This window comes from Haliotis rufescens, unplaced genomic scaffold, assembly GCF_023055435.1.
Source record: "Haliotis rufescens isolate VD_foot unplaced genomic scaffold, xgHalRufe1.0.p SCAF_4, whole genome shotgun sequence".
Lineage (NCBI taxonomy): Eukaryota > Metazoa > Mollusca > Gastropoda > Lepetellida > Haliotidae > Haliotis > Haliotis rufescens.
In genome coordinates this window covers 61,301,708-61,326,378 of record NW_025964112.1, presented here as the reverse complement: position 1 = coordinate 61,326,378, position 24,671 = coordinate 61,301,708, and the positions used below count along the sequence as shown (strand labels likewise).

The 24,671-nt window shown below is 41.7% G+C and overlaps 1 protein-coding gene across 1 annotated transcript in view; it reads right to left on the bottom strand.

Moving 5' to 3' along the window:
• The window catches only part of LOC124116124 (serine/threonine-protein kinase 11-interacting protein-like), a 35,934-nt gene that overhangs the window by 7,672 nt on the left and 3,591 nt on the right, over positions 1-24,671 (bottom strand). Inside the window, exons 3-18 of the mRNA XM_048381851.1 lie at positions 23,484-23,695; positions 21,513-21,680; positions 20,164-20,271; positions 19,568-19,639; positions 16,060-16,189; positions 15,582-15,685; positions 14,997-15,086; positions 11,858-11,899; positions 10,833-11,088; positions 9,322-9,843; positions 7,966-8,249; positions 7,189-7,260; positions 6,547-6,655; positions 6,189-6,348; positions 4,597-5,671; positions 1,858-1,958 (exon numbers count right to left, since the gene is read on the bottom strand). Of these exons, the coding sequence (XP_048237808.1) occupies positions 1,858-1,958; positions 4,597-5,671; positions 6,189-6,348; positions 6,547-6,655; positions 7,189-7,260; positions 7,966-8,249; positions 9,322-9,843; positions 10,833-11,088; positions 11,858-11,899; positions 14,997-15,086; positions 15,582-15,685; positions 16,060-16,189; positions 19,568-19,639; positions 20,164-20,271; positions 21,513-21,680; positions 23,484-23,695 (3,505 nt within the window). The remainder of the gene's footprint in view (positions 1-1,857; positions 1,959-4,596; positions 5,672-6,188; positions 6,349-6,546; positions 6,656-7,188; positions 7,261-7,965; positions 8,250-9,321; positions 9,844-10,832; positions 11,089-11,857; positions 11,900-14,996; positions 15,087-15,581; positions 15,686-16,059; positions 16,190-19,567; positions 19,640-20,163; positions 20,272-21,512; positions 21,681-23,483; positions 23,696-24,671) is intronic.

Below are 24,671 nucleotides of genomic sequence, written 5' to 3'. Positions count from 1 at the left end.
TCTCACTGCAACAAACAGCTTCATAGTCTCACTGCAACAAACTGCTTCATAGTCTCACTGCAACAAACAGCTTCATACAGTCTCACTGCAACAAACAGCTTCATACAGTCTCACTGCAACAAACAGCTTCATACAGTCTCACTGCAACAAACAGCTTCATACAGTCTCACTGCAACAAACAGCTTCATACAGTCTCACTGCAACAAACAGCTTCATACAGTCTCACTGCAACAAACAGATTCATACAGTCTCACTGCAATAGACAGATAACACAGTCTCACTGCAACAAACAGCTTCATACAGTCTCACTGCAACAAACAGCTTCATACAGTCTCACTGCAACAAACAGATTCATACAATCTCACTGCAATATCACAGCTTCATACAGTCTCACTGCAACAAACAGCTTCATACAGTCTCACTGCAACAAATAGCTTCATACAGTCTCACTGCAACAAACAGCTTCATAGTCTCACTGCAACAAACTGCTTCATAGTCTCACTGCAACAAACAGCTTCATACAGTCTCACTGCAACAAACAGCTTCATACAGTCTCACTGCAACAAACAGCTTCATACAGTCTCACTGCAACAAACAGCTTCATAGTCTCACTGCAACAAACAGCTTCATACAGTCTCACTGCAATAGACAGATAACACAGTCTCACTGCAACAAACAGCTTCATACAGTCTCACTGCAACAAACAGCTTCATACAGTCTCACTGCAACAAACAGATTCATACAGTCTCACTGCAACAAACAGCTTCATAGTCTCACTGCAACAAACTGCTTCATAGTCTCACTGCAACAAACAGCTTCATACAGTCTCACTGCAACAAACAGCTTCATACAGTCTCACTGCAACAAACAGCTTCATACAGTCTCACTGCAACAAACAGCTTCATACAGTCTCACTGCAATAGACAGATAACACAGTCTCACTGCAACAAACAGCTTCATACAGTCTCACTGCAACAAACAGCTTCATACAGTCTCACTGCAACAAACAGATTCATACAGTCTCACTGCAATAGACAGATCACACAGTCTGGCTGCCACAAACAGCTTCATACAGTCTCACTGCAATTGATAGATCACACAGTCTCACTGCAATAGACAGATTCATACAGTCTCACTGCAACAAACAGATTCATACAGTCTCACTGCAATAGACAGATTCATACAGTCTCACTGCAACAAACAGCTTCATACAGTCTCACTGCAACAAACAGATTCATACAGTCTCACTGCAACAAACAGATTCATACAGTCTTACTGCAACAAACAGCTTCATACAGTCTCACTGCAACAAACAGCTTCATACAGTCTCACTGCAACAAATGGTAATTGTGAAGGGTAACCAAGCATAAACGCTCTGAGTGTGTTGCAAAGAGTTAGTCCTTCGAGACATATCAAGACGGTTTTGTGGTTATGAAATCTTGAGGCTTGCCTAAGCAACCACCCTTATCACTTGGGATATCATTTGACTGATCTATTAATAACTAGGTCACCATTACGGTCTGGTCCACTTAGAGACCCATCATTTCATATTTTCTAGGGGCTGGGAGGCTGACATTATTGCAAGAGGTCAAATATTGTACAAGAGAGCAAATATTGTACAAGAGGTCAAATATTGTACTAGAAATCAAATATTGTACAAGATATCCAATATTGTACAAGAGATCCAATATTGTACTAGAGATCCAATATTGTACAAGAAATCCAATATTGTACAGGAGATCCAATATTGTACAAGAGTTCAAACGTTGTACAAGAGTACAATGTAACCTATCCCCTACAATGAATATCAATGGTTGGTTTAATATAGAATGAGTTGAGATACAATGTACTGCCAACCTTGAGGAATCAGATGCCACTTTAAACACGTAGAACTTGGTTGCTGTCATCACCAGAATAGCTTTGAACTCCTCCTCCACCAGATACTGACAAGCATCACACTGAAATATACACCGACATGAGATATTGACATACATTACACTGAAATATACACCGACATGAGATATTGACATACATTACACTGAAATATACACCGACATGAGATATTGACATACATTACACTGAAATATACACCGACATGAGATGTCAACATACATTACACTGAAATATACACCAACATGAGATATTGACATACATTACACTGAAATATACACCGACATGAGATATTGACATACATTACACTGAAATATACACCGACATGAGATGTCAACATACATTACACTGAAATATACACCGACATGAGATATCGACATAAATTACACTGAAATAATCACCGACATGAGATGTCAACATACATTACACTGAAATATACACCAACATGAGATGTCAACATACATTACACTGAAATATACACCGACATGAGATATTGACATACATTACACTGAAATATACACCGACATGAGATGTCAACATACATTACACTGAAATATACACCGACATGAGATGTCAACATACATTACACTGAAATATACACCGACATGAGATATTGACATACATTACACTGAAATATACACCGACATGAGATGTCAACATATATTACACTGAAATATACACCGACATGAGATATTGACATACATTACACTGAAATATACACAGACATGAGATGTCAACATACATTACACTGAAATATACACCAACATGAGATGTCAACATACATTACACTGAAATATACACCAACATGAGATGTCAACATACATTACACTGAAATATACACCAACATGAGATGTCAACATGCATTACACTGAAATATACACCGACATGAGATGTCAACATACATTACACTGAAATATACACCAACATGAGATGTCAACATACATTACACTGAAATATACATTTACATGGGATACAGACAGTGATTACCCTGAAATATAGTGTGTGAGTGAGTGAGTTGGGCTTAACATGGGTTTGAACAGTATTCCAGTTGTATCACAACATGTCTGCTTCATGTGGGAGGATAGCCTGAAGTGATGCAGGTCTCAGACGTTTACCACTTTGGTGAAAACAACAAGCATGGGTATGGTTCTGACAAACCTAGAAACATAACTAGGGTCAACCACAGTGAAATATACAGCATTCCATGTCGGTGTAAATTTCAGTCAAGTCAGTATCTCATGTCGGTGTACATTCCAGTGAAATGTATGTCAAAATGTCATGTTAGTGAATATTTCAGTGTAACGCTCGTCAGTATCACTGACATCAGATACTGACAGTGACACACATTACACTGGAAAATACGCCAACAAGGGATGCTAGCAGGTGTTACACTGATATATACACCAACATGCGATACTGACATGCATGACACTGGAATGTACACATACAAGAGATACTGACAGGTGTTACACTGATATATACACCGACATGGGGTACTGACAGGTATTATACTGAAATATACACCTGCATAAAAGGTGAGGTGAAATGGGGTTTAACATCGTGTCCAAGACTATTTCAATTATATAGCAACGTGCATGCACGCTTGTGTGTGTGTGGCTGCTTGTACTTGTTGGGACTGATGCTGATTTATAGTGCTAGCCCACTGAGATACCATGCTGCAGTTTGACATGAATACCCCACTCAGACACAGTATACTGACTCCGAGCCGATCAGTCCCTGTTTTAGCCTCTTAATGCCGAGCGCCAGACAGGGTAACAAGAAGTACCATCTTTTAACGTCATTTGATATGACACTGTCGGGGATCGAACCCCGGACCTTCCGCTCTCTGGGCGGACGCTCTACCTCTAGACCATGGAGGCGGTCTACACCTGCATAAAGTACTGACAGGTATTATACTGAAATATATATCTGCATGAGATACTGACAGGTCTTATACTGAAATATACACCTACATAAAATACTGACAGGTATTATACTGAAATATACACCTACATAAAATACTGACAGGTATTATACTGAAATATACACCTACATAAAATACTGACAGGTATTATACTGATATATACACTGACATGAGATACTGACAGGTCTTACACTGAAATATACACCGCAATGAAATACTGACAGGTATTATACTGATATATGCACTGGCATGTAGGGATGACCTGATACGACTATCAGAAAAAAACTCAAACAGCATTTGAGTCTTAAAACTATATTGATCTACACTGTACAAGGTCGATATAGCATAAATGAATTAAGATAAAATTGTGCATTAAAATGTAGATGGGACCCATTTTGTCAACAAATTCAAGTCAATATGTGAAACGATACAGTAAAAAAATATGAATCGTTACAGGTATTGGGGTAAGTGTGCATCGCATACACATGTATCATGTCATCTGAGAATACTATCAAAACATCAATACATTGGTGAATTGTGACATCACTGACAGGGGACAATGTGATTCATTAAAACTTCTCACAAAACATCAATAGCCATACATGTTCAATTTAAAAAACATTCACTAACCTCACATATGACAATTACCTTGTTTCTGTGTGTTTTAGTACTGTAACACCAAAACAACAATAATGCCAGTCTTCTGGATGCTTTAGTGCCTATATAAACAAACCAGGCCATTCTACTTGTCAATCTGAGAATTCTACACATAAAAGAATTACCTTCAATATACACTCAAATTCCTCGTTATCATCAAACACGTTCATCATGAGATGCAGCTTGAGATGGTGGTCGACATGGGTAAAGGGATGTTCATACACTGCATGGGACCTCTCCCTTGTCTGAACCTCCTCCTGACCATCCTCCACCAGCTCCACGCCAGCCCCCTCCGTCACGATCACATTGATGTCCGACGCATTGTCACTCTTATCATGGAAGCTAGTCCGTTTGTCTTTCCCAAGACTGGACGCAATCCCACTGTCATAGATACTAGGTGTATCAGTTCCGTCACTTCCTGCCACCACCTCACTCACTCTTGAGGGACTACTTTCACTCTTGGAGTCTTCCTTGGTACCATCAAGACCCGAGTTCTGATAAACACTCGACACCATGCTGCTACAAATACTGTTGGATAACGGCGATCCCATAGGTGTAACATCCTTATCGAAGCCGACATCGCTCTGTTCAGCCGGAATGTGAAACTGTTTAGGTTCTGAGGCACTTCTGACAATCACCTCCTCCTTGACAAGGTTCCCCTTCACCTCCTCCTTGAAAACGTTCCCCCTCTCCTCTTCGTTGATGTTGTCCCCAGTCTCCTTATCTTTGATGGTATTCCCTGCCACCTCTTCCTCCAACACTTCCTTAATGCTCTTTCTATCCTCCATCGGTGTGAGGGCTGACAACGTCTCAGAACTCGACTCGGATATAACCGCTATACTGCCCTCGCTGGGGTTAGTCAATATTGTGATGTCACTGTCCTGAGATGCGATACGAGGATAAGACACTTTGTTCATCAAGCCTTGGTCCATGTCTGACCAGGACTGCCGTCTGAATGCTTTGTTCTCTATGGGAGTCGTCACGGATTCTATCTGAGATTCTAAACTATTGGTTTCTGTCCTTTGTGTTTCAGTGTTTTCAACAAATGCATTGCTTCTTGGTCTGGCTGCAGTATCCAGTGATTGGTTATCGGAATACAGATTTCGCCGCACATTCTGCACTTGCTCTACAACATTCGTTGACGTCTGTGGTTTCCGAGGGGTAGACTTAGCCAAAGGACTAGGTACAAATCCTTGAGAGCTGAAAGAGTGTTAAAATCTTGAAAATGCTAAGCTACAGACTGCAGCCAATCAATCAAAGTTTACTTATCTTATTACTTATTTCTTACATAACAAATAAGGTCTAAAGATTAAAAAAACATGTAAGGACACTAATGTGTTGTTACTTTAATTATTACTGGTCGGATCATCTTAATGATTCAGGACTTAGCCTTAAAACGTTTATGTGAGCATTAGTTGTTTTATTTCTCAGGTTTACAGATCCCCAATCCACAAATTTGACAACTATGAGTGAGTGAGTTTGATTTTACGCTGCTTTTAGCAATATTCCAGCAATATCACGGCGCAATGACAACTATGGAATATTATACAAAATTTAGAATTCGTTTCTTCTTCACATCAATTCAGCTGATAAACTAAAAATCAAAGCAGACTAATTTATCACGGGAAGTAATTCTTCAAGCCTTCGTCAGAATCATGGATAAAATATTCTTGTTGGAATGAACAGGATTTTGCCTGCAATTCTGCCAATTACGCACTCTGAGCGCTGTCCTCGGCCTGGACTGAGGAAACTGCCACTGGAGCTGGAGTAGGAGCCGACAGGTGTGGACAGTGCTGAGGATGGCTGCGAGTCCACAGTCTTCTCCACTTGGATCACATGGTCACTCCCACACTTCGGGCACTGGTACATCACACTCACTGGACGACAGAAACACCAGATATTGAACCACTGTTATCAGCAGAATCAGAGAAATACAAGTCACCATTGCATTTGCATAGCTAAAACATTATTTATACTAATGAAAAAATGTTGACATTCCAATTTGCAAATTCTTAACATCTGCTTCAGACATGTGGCAGATTAATGATCAATGTGAGCATAAAAAACAAACTTACCTTGACTCATGAAAGCAAGATCTTTGCTGGATCCCACCCTTGGCATAGACGTTTGGTTGGGCAGGGGTTTCCCTTCTACCCCACTGAAGTTGTGCGAACATTTCAGGCACTACAACCACAAGTATTCTGTTCAAGCTTAAGTTAAGTACTGTACCAAATGTTCTTAAATCATGTTATTTGTTTGTTGTTTAACGCCGCACTCAGCAATATTCCAGCTGTAAGACGGCGGTCTGTAAAATAATTGAATCTTGACCAGACAATCAAGTGATTGACATCGTGAGCATCGATCCACGCAATTGGGATACGATGACATGCATCAACCAAGTCAGCGAGCCTGACCACACGATCCCGTTAGTCACATCTTACGACAAGCATAATTGCCTTCTAGGGGCAAGCATGGGGTTGCTGAAGACCTATTCTACCCCGGATCTTCATGGATCCTTAAATCATGTAATAAAGTACACATAGACACAAAAAAAATCTGCTTTCATTTCAAGATCTGCCAGCATTTCTTGACCATTATTGATATAAATATGTGGTACATTTTTTAGACATTGTTATTTTCAACTGCCATCTCTGATGAAGATGTATGAAACCAACAACTCATTTACATTCAAAATGGAATCATCCATGAACACTCACCTGATAGACAAACTTTGGCAGTGACTTCAGTTCCCTTTCGTATAAGAATGGTTGAAGTAAATCACACATTTTCTGAAAACAATAATGCCCACATGAAATATCTGTGTTGGAAGTTAACCGAGGGTCTAGGATCCTTGAGCTTCTGTAGTACTTCAATCGAGTGAGTGAGTGAGTGAGTGAGTGAGTGAGTGAGTGAGTGAGTGAGTGAGTGAGTGAGTGAGTGAGTGAGTGAGTGAGTGAGTGAGTGAGTGAGTGAGTGAGTGAGAGAGTGTGTGAGTGTGTGAGTGAGTGAGTGAGTGAGTGAGTGGTTAACTGGGATATCGAACCCATGATACAAGGTTTCTTTTGTTTGTTTGTTGTTTAACGCCGCACTCAGCAATATTCCAGCTATATGACAGCAGTCTGTAAATAATAAAGTCTGAACCAGACAATCCAGTGATTGACATCATGAGCATCGATCAATGCAACTGGGATACGATGATATGCATCAACCAAGTCAGCGAGCTGACCACCCGATCACGTTAGTCGCCTCTTACGACAAGCAAGGGTACCCCGTATCTTCACAGGTCTCAAAGGTTTCTGGCGTGCCTCAGAGACAAATAGAACTTAGATAGATTGATGTGGGTATCTAGTAGATCCTTGCTAGGGGAGACAACTCAACACCACAGCATATGACGCCTCAGACTACACAGCCACCAATACCCCTCAACAACAGTTGTGATAACTTGTATTATAATGATTATACAACAAAGATAAGATCATAATACCAGTATTCACCTGCGCACTTTCATCATTTTCCATAACATAAACTCGTTCCCGTCTGTCTTTCCTAACGTAGTCAAACGACAGCTGCAAATGAGGCATCAATACGTTTCCTATCACATCCTCATGGTCTACACTGTCTTCTGACTGGTCGAGGGACAGCAGTGATTTCAAGTCAAGTCTTTCCGTTAATACTCCATTCAAGTTCTTTTCCAGGATGTATCGCTGGTTCACAGTTACTAACATCTGCTCAAAGTTCCTCTGCTTCAGGAACACTATAAATGGTTCACTTTCTTCCCCTGAAAAATGTGCCAAAGATCAATGTTAAGGTGAGGTGAAATGGGGTTTAACATTGCGTCCAAGATTATTGCACTTATATAGCGACGTGCATGCACGTGTATGTGTGTGGCTGCTTGTACTAGTCCGGACTGATGCCGATTTATAGTACTAGCTCACTGAGATACCATGACGCAGTTTAACATGAATACCCCACTACGACACATAATACTGACTCTGAGCCGACCAGTCCTTGTTTTAGCCCCTTAATGCCGAGCGCCAGACAGGGTAACAACAAGTACCATCTTTCAGTGTCTTTTGGTATGACGCGGACAGGGATCGAACCCCTGACCTTCCGCTCTCCGGGCGGACGCTTTACCACTAGACCACGGAGGCGGTCAGATCAATGTGAACATGAGTGTCAGTCCTGTTGAGGGAAACTGCACAGTACACAATAGCAGTCATCCTATTTCCATAAAATTTCAAAAGGCCCCAAAACAATATGCATTTAGCTAGGGCTGGGATGAGTCCAAATTTACTACCCGAGTACCCAGCCCCCTTATTACCCGACCCTACCCGGGTACCCACTGTAGGTCTCAAGTGATACAAAATGTCAGAATGGGATTTTTTTACCACAGTACTTGCAAAACATATTTATGGTCATGCAAACGCTGGAGTTGACTTTAGTTATATCTTTATTCAGCCATATGAAAAGTCAGAAGGAATGGGTGCATGGTCAGAAAGAAATTCGAACATTAGTGACTTCTAGTGTAACCATAGAGTTCTAGATAATTTTTGTCATTAAACAATATATCATGTGACTAACCATGGGGTACCCAGGTCCTACTCAGTACCCACCCGTCTCAGCCCTACATTTAGCGACCATTTGTCTGAAATTGCTTGATACATTCGAAACCTTTTTTCACAGTTTAATCTTACATAAAAGATTAGTGGCTCTGCATGTTACCATGACAACATGGTTACTCTGCAATTCAACTTAAAGTTCACAAGATGATGATTTCTAACCAATTTAATAATAAAATCACCCTGCACTAAAATATCAAATGAAGGAAGCAATGATGTGGAAGACATTACCATAAGACTCAATCTCTTCATCCTCGCTCCTCGTCCACTCAAACCCTGAACTCTCCTGTCTGACTGCCGGACCCGTCTTACTGTTGCTAAAATCAGACACCTGTGATAGGTTGCCTCCATGTCCATTCTGCTTCTTCATCTCTGTCCACTCCTCCTCGGCGGAGCGGGATATGCTGAGTGACCGCACCGGTTCATTCAGGTACAGATCATCTGCTGTAGGGACACTCTCAGACAATCCATTCCTCATCACAGCTGGCTGAGGCAAAGTTGTGGCTGTTGTCTTGGTTTCCTTGCCAGTGTCCTTGCTGGAGATATTGCTGGAGGTCTTGCTGGTGGTGTTGTTCACGACCTTGCTGGTTGTGTCCGAGTCACTTGCTGCACTGTTGGAGGCATCACTCCGGCCCGTGTCACTATTGAAGTGGGGAATGGCCTGCAGCCAGTTGGGGCCGTAGTGGTCACGCAGCATCTCAACGGCCTGCCGGGTATTGGTGTGTTCCGCGAAGTAGCCTCCCTTGGTTGAACCTATTTACACACAATATTCATACATGTCAATTGTGTTATGACTTTTAAGAATGTTCACAATGCATAGAGACTTAAATCATTTCCTTTCTTCATATATTTGAATAATGCAACTCATACCCTCTCAGTGCCAAATACAAAAGTGAAAACCCTTGAACTGCAGCAACTAAATTCCTCAACTGCAGGAACAAGGTAGGATGAGATGGTAATGTGGCTGTTAATCTCTAACACTTCACAGGTAACTTGGGTTGCATACTCCCCAGGGAGTTGAGAATGAAAATTCATGGTCTAAGCGCATTTGAGCAGTCAAAATTGGATAGTGCGCTATTCAGATACATAATATTGATACTACTACTACTACTACTACTACTACTACTAAAAATAATTATTACAAGGCCAAAAGTAAGCACACTAACACCCCTGACTTTGACTCCAACATATGTCTAAGTTCAAAACATGTAAAAATTCATATTTTCTCAGAAAATCCACCCATCAAAATCAAACTTTGCACTGCACCTCTTCTATTAGTATGGAGACTGTTCGCCAAATTTGAAAAGAATCCATGCAGTTGTGTTCAAGTTATAGGTCACACAAATGTTTACGTCAAAAAATGAAAAATAGCTGTATTTTATCAGAAAACCCAAGTATTGAAATCAAACTTAATACACTGCATCCCTCCTATTGGCATAGAAAGTGTTCACCTAGTTTGAAAAGAATCTATGCTGTATTTTTCAAGTCCTTGATAACACAAAAATATTTCCTTGGCAGGAACCTCTCGGTTTAACTATATACCCCTGACCTTTAACGACTTGGGTATGATAATCACGGTGTCCAGACTGAAACATAACATGGACTCCAGAACATGCAGCTATGTCCAACAATCCTAAAGTTATATCAACACTAGTCATGATGACATCTACAAAATGTGAATAAACACGGCTGGATATTCATCGTGACCATTATCGTACAGCACAGCCATTGGCTAAACCTACTGTAAGATCCTTCAGGAGAAGACACCTCAGTAGCAGATGAATCCATGTCTGCTATCTCCTTCGCCCGTTTATTGCGTTTTTTCCCCTTCTTTTTTTGACCTATAGAAAGGGAGGTGGCAATACCATCTGACTCGTTGAAACTGAACTCTCCGGAGTCGTTATGATCGCGGAAACGGCCACCTTGGGTTATCACATTATGAGCAAGAGACGATGGTCGACGAGAGGAATTCACAAAATGCGGTCGTTGTTGTGCTACCTGGAAGGCAAACATAATGATTCCTGTAGAGTAAGTGATGAACGAGAGGGGAGGTGAAATGGGGTTTAACGTCGCGTCCAAGGTTACTGCACTTGTATAGCAACGTGCGTGCGTGCGTGTGTACTGCTTGTACTTGTACTATTCCGGACTAATACCGATTTATAGTGCTAGCCCACCGAGAGACAGTTTAACCCAATTACCCAGTATACACAGTCCTTGTTTAAGCCCCTTAATGTTGTGTGCCAGACAGGGTAACAACAAGTACCATTTTTTAATATCTTTTGGTATCACGCGGCCAGGGATCATACCCTGGACCTTCGGCACTCTGGACAGCGCTCTACAACTAGACCATGGAAGCGATCAGTGATGAATGTAGTGATATGCAGTAGTCCGCAATATTAAAGCAAAAATGTCACAGTGTTCTTCAATTAAATCCAGTGGTTGACAGCATGAACAACAATCAATACCGTTGAGGCACAATGACACACCAACAGCCAGGTGAAACACTGGCACCAAGATGCCAATCACTCAGCTCTTACAACAAGCATGGGTTGGCGGGGATCTATTCTGACCCGGAAACCCATCAAACATAGATTGAAATACAAATAGCAAAGTAACTTGGAACCGTTAGTCAGATCTAGTCTCATCACCCTCAGACAAAATAAACCCATATCGGCACCAGGGTATTCCTGGCATGTTTCAGACATCACTGACATGATGCAAATGTTTTCACTCAGACTGTTCCCTCCTCAACATTGAGCATACTTACAGCAATTTCAGATGTTGACAACTTCTTTCCATCCAGTTCAAACTGAAAATAATATCAGAAATGCTCTTTGTTTACAATATGTCAACATGCGACATCAATTCATTCCACATGCTATATTATGACCAACACAACCCACCCAGTGCTGACGGTTTACCTGCAAATACCGCATACATCAAGCACATCAGTTGGGACTGCTGCGGTAATCTTGTAATGAGGCTAACAGCCATACATGATATACACCAGTTGTAATCATCACTTGATATCTACCAAATAAACTAGACAATAGTGAGTCTGTATGGTTTTACGCCGCTTTTAGCAATATTCCAGCCATATCACGGCGGGGGACACCAGAAATGGGCTTCACACATTGTATCCATGTCGGGAATCGAACCCGGGTCTTCGGTGTGACGAGCGAACGCTTTAACCACTAGGCTACCCAACCCCCCCTAGACAATAGTGAGTGAGTGAATATGGTTTTATGCCGCTTTAGGCAATATTCCAGCGGGGGACACCAGACATGGGCTTCACACATTGTACCCATGTCGGGAATCGAACCCGGGTCTTCGCCGTGACGAGCCAACGCTTTAACCACTAGGCTACCCGACTGCCCTTAAACAAGACAATAAGTTAAAAGCTATTGGAAATAACAGTTTACCTCCCCTGTAAGCTCTTTCAACTCTTGATACAGAATTCCTCATCACTTGGAATACCAAGGTGTTGCTTTGATTACCCAAGACAATATTTGTTATCTAGTTTCAACACATAACCGTTTCAAGTCAAGAAGATAAAAAATCACTGCTTGCAATGGGTATTTGTAGGGGTGACTATTGGTGTGGAAATCACTATTGCGGTAACTATTGATATTGAAAGAAACTATTGCGATAACAATTGATATTGCAAGCAACTATTGCGATAAATCGATAGTTTTCTGTGTATCATTTTAGATGGATTTTAGAGTTGAATGAAGCCTTGGAACTAAAGTTTCCTTTGAATTTAATAACCATAACAACGAATAAAAAGTAAAGTTTGAGACATGACTGACTTGTTTTTCCTTTAATCTAATAATTCAAGAAAAAGAAACTTCCACATTACTATGTGTAAATTACTACCACTCATGATCACAAGAAAAACAAATTTGAACAACATTGCATGTATTTTATTGATATGGTAAATACAATCGAAACTATTGATATTCGTCACTGAAATCACTACTATTGATCGGAAACTGATTTAACAATCGATTTATTTACTTTGAGTGCTTACTAATAGCAATACATCAATATTTCGATTTATCGTGACACCCCTAGGTATTTGCGAACTATGACATCTTCAAGCAGCAATGGCTAAACATATAAACCCAGGAAACTATATGTTGTAACATGGAACAGCTTCACTAACAACCAAACAAAATCAAGATGAAATGCCCACTGAGGATCAAAACATCATATATTTCCTTGATCTCACTATCGACTAAGTTTAATAAGATAGAAACCTTAGATATCTCCTACAAGCTAAAATGTACCCAGAGTGACTATTGTCCAATGCCGCTACTGGTGACACACCATGTGTGCCATGTGAGTGACTATTGTCCGATGCTGCTACTGGTGACATACCATGTGTGCCATGTGAGTGACTATTGTCCAATGCCGCTACTGGTGACACACCATGTGTGCCATGTGAGTGACTATTGTCCAATGCCGCTACTGGTGACACACCATGTGTGCCATGTGAGTGACTATTGTCCAATGCTGCTACTGGTGACATACCATGTGTGCCATGTGAGTGATTATTGTCCAATGCTGCTACTGGTGACACACCATGTGTGCCATGTGAGTGATTATTGTCCAATGCTGCTACTGGTGACATACCCTGTGTACCATGTGAGTGATTATTGTCCAATGCTGCTACTGGTGACACACCATGTGTGCCATGTGAGTGATTATTGTCCAATGCTGCTACTGGTGACACACCATGTGTGCCATGTGAGTGATTATTGTCCGATGCTGCTACTGGTGACATACCATGTGTGCCATGTGAGTGATTATTGTCCGATGCTGCTACTGGTGACACACCCTGTGTGCCATGTGAGTGACTATTGTCCAATGCTGCTACTCGTGACACACCCTGTGTGCCATGTGAGTGATTATTGTCCACTGCTGCTACTGGTGACACACCATGTGTACCATGTGAGTGATTATTGTCCACTGCTGCTACTGGTGACACACCATGTGTACCATGTGAGTGACTATTGTCCGATGCTGCTACTGGTGACATACCATGTGTGCCATGTGAGTGATTATTGTCCACTGCTGCTACTGGTGACACACCATGTGTACCATGTGTGTGATTATTGTCCGATGCTGCTACTGGTGACACACCATGTGTACCATGTGAGTGATTATTGTCCGATGCTGCTACTGGTGACACACCATGTGTACCATGTGTGTGATTATTGTCTGATGCTGCTACTGGTGACATACCCTGTGTACCATGTGAGTGATTATTGTCCGATGCTGCTACTGGTGACACACCATGTGTACCATGTGAGTGATTATTGTCCACTGCTGCTACTGGTGACATACCCTGTGTACCATGTGAGTGATTATTGTCCACTGCTGCTACTGGTGACACACCATGTGTACCATGTGAGTGATTATGTCCAATGCTGCTACTGGTGACACACCATGTGTACCATGTGAGTGATTATTGTCCGATGCTGCTACTGGTGACACACCATGTGTGCCATGTGAGTGACTATTGTCCGATGCTGCTACTGGTGACATACCATGTGTGCCATGTGAGTGACTATTGTCCGATGCTGCTACTGGTGACACACCATGTGTGCCATGTGAGTGATTATTGTCCAATGCTGCTACTGGTGACACACCATGTGTGCCATGTGAGTGACTATTGTCAGATGCTGCTACTGGTGACACACCATGTGTACCATGTGAGTGACTATGTCCAATGCTGCTACTGGTGACACACCATGTGTGCCATGTGAGTGACTATTGTCCGATGCTGCTACTTGTGACACACCATGTGTACCATGTGAGTGACTATTGTCCGATGCTGCTACTGGTGACATACCCTGTGTGCCATGTGAGTGACTATGTCCTGTCATCACTATGTGTCTCACCTGTGTTGTAAGGACCTGTCGAGCCACGCAGCCCGTGGTGAGGACTCGGTGTGACTTGTGGTAGACAATGGGATTGCCCACAGTGTTCAGCTGAAACAACACATTGTTTACTAACATGAATGCATTGTTTGTTGTTAATGTATCAGCAGTATTCAAGCTATATGACAGCTAACATGCATATAAGAACATGCCATCGGAAGCCTTACTGAAATGTTCATTTCTTCATGTTTGATGAATATGCACATCCTTGAATATACGATCCCCATATCAAATGTATCTATTTGCAAGTGAATACATTATGTTTTCACCTTGTTTGGAAAACATCATCACGGGAAAGCTAGCTGAGTGGTCATCAACTAAGGGACGTAACTCCAATTTCTTACCACCCATGGTGATATTGATTGCCCATCTAAAGTGCATTGACAAGCCATATCAGCCCAGGGGGTGGAATACAGGTCCGGTTATTACACCACTTGCAATATGACTGTCTCTATGTTGGCTATATCACACATGCAAAATGCCTCATATCATAGATAGGTTTATGACAAAATGTAACATAGTATTCCTCTACTAGAAAGCCCTTACTCTGTACAGCAGGAGGAGGTTGGAGAGGGCTTGCAGGAACTGATGGTCAGCGATACAGTTCTCGGACACGTCCAGCTCTTGGAGGGCGGTCAACTCTTCCACACCTGGACAGAGAGTACATGTATAGATAATATCTACCAATAATACAACAGAAATCAAACACTGCAATAGAGAGGCTGTGCTCCACACTGTGCAGTCATAACCAGTCGAGCAACATGTAATGTGCCATTGTCTTTGCATTATTTCGATGATTATTAACAGCTGGATTGTTTCATAAAATGTACATTTTTAAAACAAATTCACTTTTACCATGTTTACTACACACTGATTGTCGAGAAATCTACAAATTATGCCATTAAATATTAAGAGCTTCCTTTTACCAACAGACTGAATTTGTTGTATCGGTACTCATTTTGTCTCTTCTTACGTAAAACATGAACATGGAAATGAAGACAAATATTAGTGTGTCAACACTAACCAGTAATGTTATCCAGATTATTATTCTTGATGACGAGGGTCTTGAGCTTGGCCTTGCAGGTGATGGAGAAGGTGGGCAGCGAGGACAGGCAGTTGTAGCCCAGGTTGAGCCGCTGCAGCTCTGTCAGGTACTGAAACAAAGATACACAGTCTAGTGGCACATGAAACACAGATACACAGTCTAGTGGCACATGAAACACAGATACACAGTGTAGTGGCACATGAAACAAATATACACAGTGTAGTGGCACATGAAACAAAGATACAAAGTCTAGCGGCACATGAAACACAGATGCACAGTCTAGTGGCACATGAAACACAGATACACAGTCTAGTGGCACATGAAACAAAGATACAGAGTTTAGTGGCACATGAAACAAAGATACAAAGTCTAGTGGCACATGAAACACAGATACACAGTCTAGTGGCACATGAAACACAGATACAGTCTAGCGGCACATGAAACACAGATACACAGTCTAGTGGCACACGAAACAAAGATACACGGTCTAGTAGCACATGAAACAAAGATACACAGGCACATCAGACACACAGACTACTGGTACAACAGACACACTGACTACAGAAAAACAGACACAGATTCTTCTGGTACATCAGACACACTGACTACTGGTACAACAGGCACACAGACTACTGGTACATCAGACACACTGACTACTGGTACAACAGACACACAGTCTACTGGAACATCAGACACACAGACTAATGGTACATCAGACACACAGACTACTGGTACAACAGACACACAGACTACTGGTACAACAGACACACAGACTACTGGTACAACAGACACACTGACTACTGGTACAACAGACACACTGACTACTGGTACAACAGACACACAGACTACTGGTACAACAGACACACAGACTACTGGTACAACAGACACACTGACTACAGGCACATCAGACACACAGTCTACTGGTACAACAGACACACAGACTACTGGTACAACAGACACACTGACTACTGGTACAACAGACACACTGACTACTGGTACAACAGAAACACAGACTACTGGTACATCAGACACACAGACTATAGGTACAACAGACACACAGACTACTGGTACATCAGACACACTGACTACAGGTACAACAGACACACTGACTACTGGTACAAAAGACACACAGTCTACTGGTACAACAGACACACTGACTACTGGTACACTGACTACTGGTACAAAAGACACACAGACTACTGGTACAACAGACACACAGACTACTGGTACAACAGACACACAGACTACTGGTACAACAGACACACTGACTACTGGTACAACAGACACACTGACTACTGGTACAACAGAAACACAGACTACTGGTACATCAGACACACAGACTACTGGTACATCAGACACACTGACTACTGGTACAACAGACACACAGACTACTGGTACAACAGACACACTGACTACAGGTACATCAGACACACAGTCTGCTGGTACAACAGACACACAGACTACTGGTACAACAGACACACAGACTACAGGTACATCAGACACACAATCTACTGGTACAACAGACACACTGACTACAGGTACATCAGACACACAGTCTACTGGTACAACAGACACACAGACTACAGGTACAACAGACACACAGACTACTGGTACATCAGACACACTGACTACAGGTACAACAGACACACTGACTACTGGTACAAAAGACACACAGACTACTGGTACAACAGACACACTGACTACTGGTACACTGACTACTGGTACAAAAGACACACAGACTACTGGTACAACAGACACACTGACTACTGGTACAACAGACACACTGACTACTGGTACAACAGACACACAATCTACTGGGACAACAGACACACTGACTACTGGTACAACAGACACACAGACTACTGGTACAACAGACACACTGACTACTGGTACAACAGACACACTGACTACTGGTACAACAGACACACAGTCTACTGGTACATCAGACACACAGACTACTGGTACAACAGACACACAGACTACTGGTACAACAGACACACAGACTACTGGTACAACAGACACACTGACTACTGGTACAACAGACACACTGACTACTGGTACAACAGAAACACAGACTACTGGTACATCAGACACACAGACTACTGGTACATCAGACACACTGACTACTGGTACAACAGACACACAGACTACTGGTACAACAGACACACTGACTACAGGTACATCAGACACACAGTCTGCTGGTACAACAGACACACAGACTACTGGTACAACAGACACACAGACTACAGGTACATCAGACACACAATCTACTGGTACAACAGACACACTGACTACAGGTACATCAGACACACAGTCTACTGGTACAACAGACACACAGACTACAGGTACAACAGACACACAGACTACTGGTACATCAGACACACTGACTACAGGTACAACAGACACACTGACTACTGGTACAAAAGACACACAGACTACTGGTACAACAGACACACTGACTACTGGTACACTGACTACTGGTACAAAAGACACACAGACTACTGGTACAACAGACACACTGACTACTGGTACAACAGACACACTGACTACTGGTACAACAGACACACAATCTACTGGGACAACAGACACACTGACTACTGGTACAACAGACACACAGACTACTGGTACAACAGACACACTGACTACTGGTACAACAGACACACTGACTACTGGTACAACAGACACACAGTCTACTGGTACATCAGACACACAGACTACTGGTACAACAGACACACTGACTACTGGTACAACAGACACACAGACTACTGGTACAACAGACACACAGACTACTGGTACATCAGACACACTGACTACAGGTACAACAGACACACTGACTACTGGTACAAAAGACACACAGACTACTGGTACAACAGACACACTGACTACTGGTACACTGACTACTGGTACAAAAGACACACTGACTACTGGTACAACAGACACACTGACTACTGGTACAACAGACACACAATCTACTGGGACAACAGACACACTGACTACTGGTACAACAGACACACCGACTACTGGTACAACAGACACACAGACTACTGGTACATCAGACACACAGACTACTGGTACATCAGACACACATTCTACTGGTACATCAAACACATGGACACACAATCTACTGGTACATCAGACACACATTCTACTGGTACATCAAACACATGGACACACAATCTACTGGTACATCAGACACACAATCTACTGGTACATCAGACACACAGACTACAGGTACAACAGACACACAGCCTACTGGTACAACAGACACAGTCTACTGGTACATCAGACACACAGACTACTGGTACAACAGACACACAGACTACTGGTACATCAGACACACGCTCTGACAACACGAGGAGAATACACACAGAAGATGATGTGATACCAAAGTGGGGCTAAAATCAAATTCATTTCTATTTCTGACAATATATATATATATATATATATATATATAAGATGAGACATTGCTATAGGCTGAGTTGCCTACCTCAAGGTTCTTGTCTGCCCTCTCCAGCTGGTTGTGGCTCACATCAAACACCTCCAAAGATGGCAGTAATCTCTGAAATTAGGACGGGAACCTCCCATTTGTTAGACAGCCAGTTGTCAGACAGGGTAAAACAACAAAAGTTCCAGATAGATGCACAGCTCAGTAGCCACCTGTTACCTTAGATAGGTAATGGAACAACCCACAGAGAGACATACACATTGTGTACCCATGTGGAGAATCGAACCCGGGTCTTCGGTGTGACGAGCAAACGCTTAACCACTATGCTACCACATTAAAAGAGAGAGAGAGAAAAAATTAGCTTCTGTTATGTACACAAATGTGTTAGGTCCCCATCAATTTCTGGCAAGCTGTCCTTTCACTAGAGCAATCCACCTAGGACTGTCCCACTATAGCCAGTATACTCCTGACACCCTTTACAATACAGCTTGGTAGGAGATTGCAAATTCAAACTTTCCTAAGTTAGGATGAAAATTAATGTTGTGGATTCTATCATTAGGACATCAGTGAAGGTACACACTGGCTGCTACTGAACTGCATGTTAAAACTAAAACAAGACAATCGTTGTACCAACTTACAAGTGATCCGTCCAAACTCTGAATGCCATTGAAGCTGAGAGAGGCGGACTTGAGTTGCGGCCAGGACATTGGAGCACTCATATCTCCACCACACGTCTCGAACAGGTCCTGATGCATCACAACATTCCAGTCAATAAACAGCAAATACAAATGGCTCGCAAACATTGCATAACACAGAAACATTCCATGGAAGAAAAAGGTAAGTATTTAAGATATTTCAACATTAACAAAGATCAAACTTTACAAAGAAATCTATCTTCCATCATGGTTCCCCAGGGTCATCTTTCTGTATTGAACTAACACTACAACTAACACTACCACTGCCATTAACACTAATGCTACTAATACTACTACTAACACTGCCACTAACACTAGCACTGACGTTGACACTAATGCTACTACTATCACTGCCACTAACACTGACACTAACACTAATGCTATTACTAACACTGCCACTAACACTACAACTAACATGACAACTAACACTGCCTCTAACACTGACACTAACACTGACACTAACACTAACACTGCCACCAACATTGACACTGCCACCTACACTATCACTACCACTGCCACTAACACTAACACTACCACTAACGCTAACACTGCCACTAACACTGCCACTAACACTACCACTTACACTGCTGCTAACCCTGCCACTAACACTGCCAGTACCACTGACACTACCACTGACACTACCACTAACACTGTCACTAACACTGTCACTAACACTGCCACTAACACTGCCACTAATGCTAACACTGCCACTAACACTGCCACTACCACTAACACTACCACTAACACTGCCACTAATGCTAACACTGCCACTAACACTGCCACTGCCACTACCACTAACACTGCCACTAACACTGCCACTAATGCTAACACTGTCACTAACACTGTCACTAACACTGTCACTAACACTGCCACTAACACTGCCACTTATGCTAACACTGCCACTAACACTACCACTAACACTGCCACTAACACTGCCACTAACACTACTACTAACACTGCCACTAACACTACCACTTACACTACCACTAACACTACCACTAATGCTAACACTGCCACTAACACTGTCACTAACACTGCCACTAACACTACCACTAACACTGTCACTAACACTGTCACTAACACTGCCACTAACACTACCACTCACACTACCACTTACACTGTCACTAACACTTACACTGCCACTAACACTACCACTCACACTGCCACTACCACTAACACTGTCACTAACACTGTCACTAACACTACCTCTAACACTGCCACTAACACTAACCACTAACACTGTCACTAACACTGTCACTAACACTACCTCTAACACTGCCACTGACACTAACCTGCAGGTGCATGAGACTGCGGGACACGATGACGGTGTGCAGCTGCCCTCTCAGTATCTGCAGGCCCTCAATCATGTGAATGGGGACTTTCTTCACCTCCAAGAAAGTCAAGCTGCGGAACCGTTGTATCTGAATTGCACCCTGCATGGTGTTCGAGCCATGCATCAGCTGGAATTGTAAATTGTATAATTATATACTTATCCTATCCCTAACTATGCATTTCTCCTACTTCTTCAATCCTGGAGTCATTATGTCCTAGAGCAAAGTTTGCAGCTGAAAAAAACACCTTACCCCAACACATCCCATACATCACTATAGCCACCACTCTAAACCATGGGTCACGCACACAGCATCACAGTGCGATGCAGATCCTTGTGATCCGATCACCCTCATTCTCTTTCTAGAGCATACAGGATGGTGTAACTGTGAAGCGGGGATGGTTGGGTGGGCACTTAGCTTGTGAGGTAGGATTTTAAGTACATAAATATACAAATTATTATTGTACAATTTTCAAATTTTAAACTTATATTATCTGACACTTTGCATTTATCCCACAGTTGGATGGTTATGTGCAGCTACCCTAGCCTGTAGTAGGACCTTAACCCTGAGGCATACATGAGGAAGCTGATGCTAAACCATGATTAATCCAAGGATTGCCCCCAACCTTTGGTGTAGCATAAGGAACGAGTAAAGGTTTCTCTGAAAACCCTCATTGTGCCACTAAAACAAATACAGCATGACTTCAGGTAATTCATGTGTACTGTCGTTTTAAACAGGACACCAATATAAGGAATGACCGTGCAACTTTGCGCTAGGCAAAGCCTATTCAGCCACGACTATTAACCTCACCAAGAGGAGGTGTTCTGTTTCAAATTCCTCTTCTCCAGCATGTAGGTTTTCCAAGACAAACCCCATACATATGATCCATTGGACTTAAGGTAGATGAGCTTGGCCCCTTTTTTTATGCTATCAATGATGATTGCAGGGATTGCCTACGCTTTGAACGAGAAGAGGAAACGATTGACAATACAGTTACCTGTCTTGACATGGTCCCCAAGTCTAGTGCTAAGCTACTTTGTTAACAATGTTTATTGAGGTATATGTGGTATATGTCATTGTTTCCGACATCTGTTTTGTTAACAATGTTTATTGAGGTACACGTGGTATATGTCATTGTTTCCGACATCTGTTTTGTTAACAATGTTTATTGAGGTATATGTGGTATATGTCATTGTTTCTGACATCTGTTTTGTTAACAATGTTTATTGAGGTACATGTGGTATATGTCATTGTTTCCGACATCTGTTTGTTTAATAATGTTTATTGAGGTATATGTGGTATATGTAATTATTTCCAACATCTGTTTTGGTAACAATGTTTATTGAGGTATATGTGGTATATGTCATTGTTTCCGACATCTGTTTTGTTCACAATGTTTATTGATGTATATGTGGTATATGTCATTGTTTCTGACATCTGTTTTGTTCACAATGTTTATTGATGTACATGTGGTATATGTCATTGTTTCCGACATCTGTTTTCTTAACAATGTTCTTTGAGGTATATGTGGTATATGTCATTGTTTCCGACATCTGTTTTGTAAACAATGTTTATTGAGGTATATGTGGTATATGTCATTGTTTCCGACATCTGCAGCGAGACTGGCAAATCCCAAAAAATATGTTTCTATGTTAATGCAAGCAAGGGACCCTCCCAATATTTCTACACCATGTTTACAAGCATTAGAAGCAACACAATGTTCCGCAAGCTGAGAATCCTCAAGCATGCGGTTCACAAAGGAAATATTTCAAAAGAAAATGATGTTCATCTGTTAACAAAGTCAACAAACTGATAATCAGTATGATTCAAAAATGGTTTTCAGTGAAGATAAAACTCTTCAACAGATCTGTTCAATATCATGCTTATCAACATATCCGGTATTTGTTTAATAATAAAACATGATAAACTCACTTTGATGGCCACAGTTTTAGATATAAAATCACGGAGGAATTCCACATCCTTTTTCCAGGCAGCAGCCTGCCTGTTGATCTTGTTGAATGTTGCTGCTGATGCTGCTAGCCCCATACTCTCCGTGTCACTCAGCCGACGCATAGACGTTCCCAGCATTCCCAAACTTTGTGTCGTGAGGGACAACTTCCCCTCACCTTGCAAAATCTTGTCTCCTGGAAAATAGTATGTGGCATGGACAGTGTTCCTACGTACTTAAATAATTAAATCAATATGTGGTTTCATCAGTTCAGCTCTGTTCATAATAAATTAAGCAATAAAACTGATTACAGTCTCTATTAAGGTTACTAACAAGAAACATATTTGGGGGGATTGGGGAACCAACAGGTATGATATAATCATATTTTTCATTTTATTACATCATGTCACACACATATCTCAAACACACACACATCTCAAACACATAACTAGCAATGATCTGGCATAGCATCATTGTCAAACACTGAGCTTGTATTAGTAAGACCGGTTAAGATGGACATAAACTACAAGAGGGAGTAGTTTGTGGTAAAATAAAACACTTCAGGGAAAACACAGGGGGATGCAGCCCTGAGTGGTTAATTCTTCTTTCAGGCGAGTCTTTCTTATATGATATATCAACATTATTTACAGCCTCTTTAAAGGGGCACTAATCTCTGGCTTCTTCTCGGTTGTCTTACACTGCCTGCTGGGGCCCACTAGCTGCCGTGGGCCGATTTGCAGAAGCTCATCGGATGTCGTTATTTGTAAATACCCTTGATGGTTTTAGTTTAATAGTAAAAAAGAGTAACCCTGCAGTGAAAGCATTTTCGGATTTCAGATTGCGTGGATAAAATGATTGCTATCTCTTGTTGTTGTCCATGTTTTCTGGTATTACCCTACACCTGTGTATTTGTCGTCATTTCCTTGAAGCTCAGTTAATGAATTTATTACAGGCATAATTAGTGGTAGCACCACTCAGATTACTTGACAAGGGTTCCCATTTGGCATTTATTGTGTCTGTGGTAATTATTCAATCTAAATCCATGTTTGAAGTGAGGTGACTGTGAAATGTGTGTTATGTAATATGGTCGAGACAGCCCAGCAAGAGGAGTGATCAGTTTACTATTTTGTAAATCAACTGATCATTCCTCGCCATCAAAGGATCAACAGAAA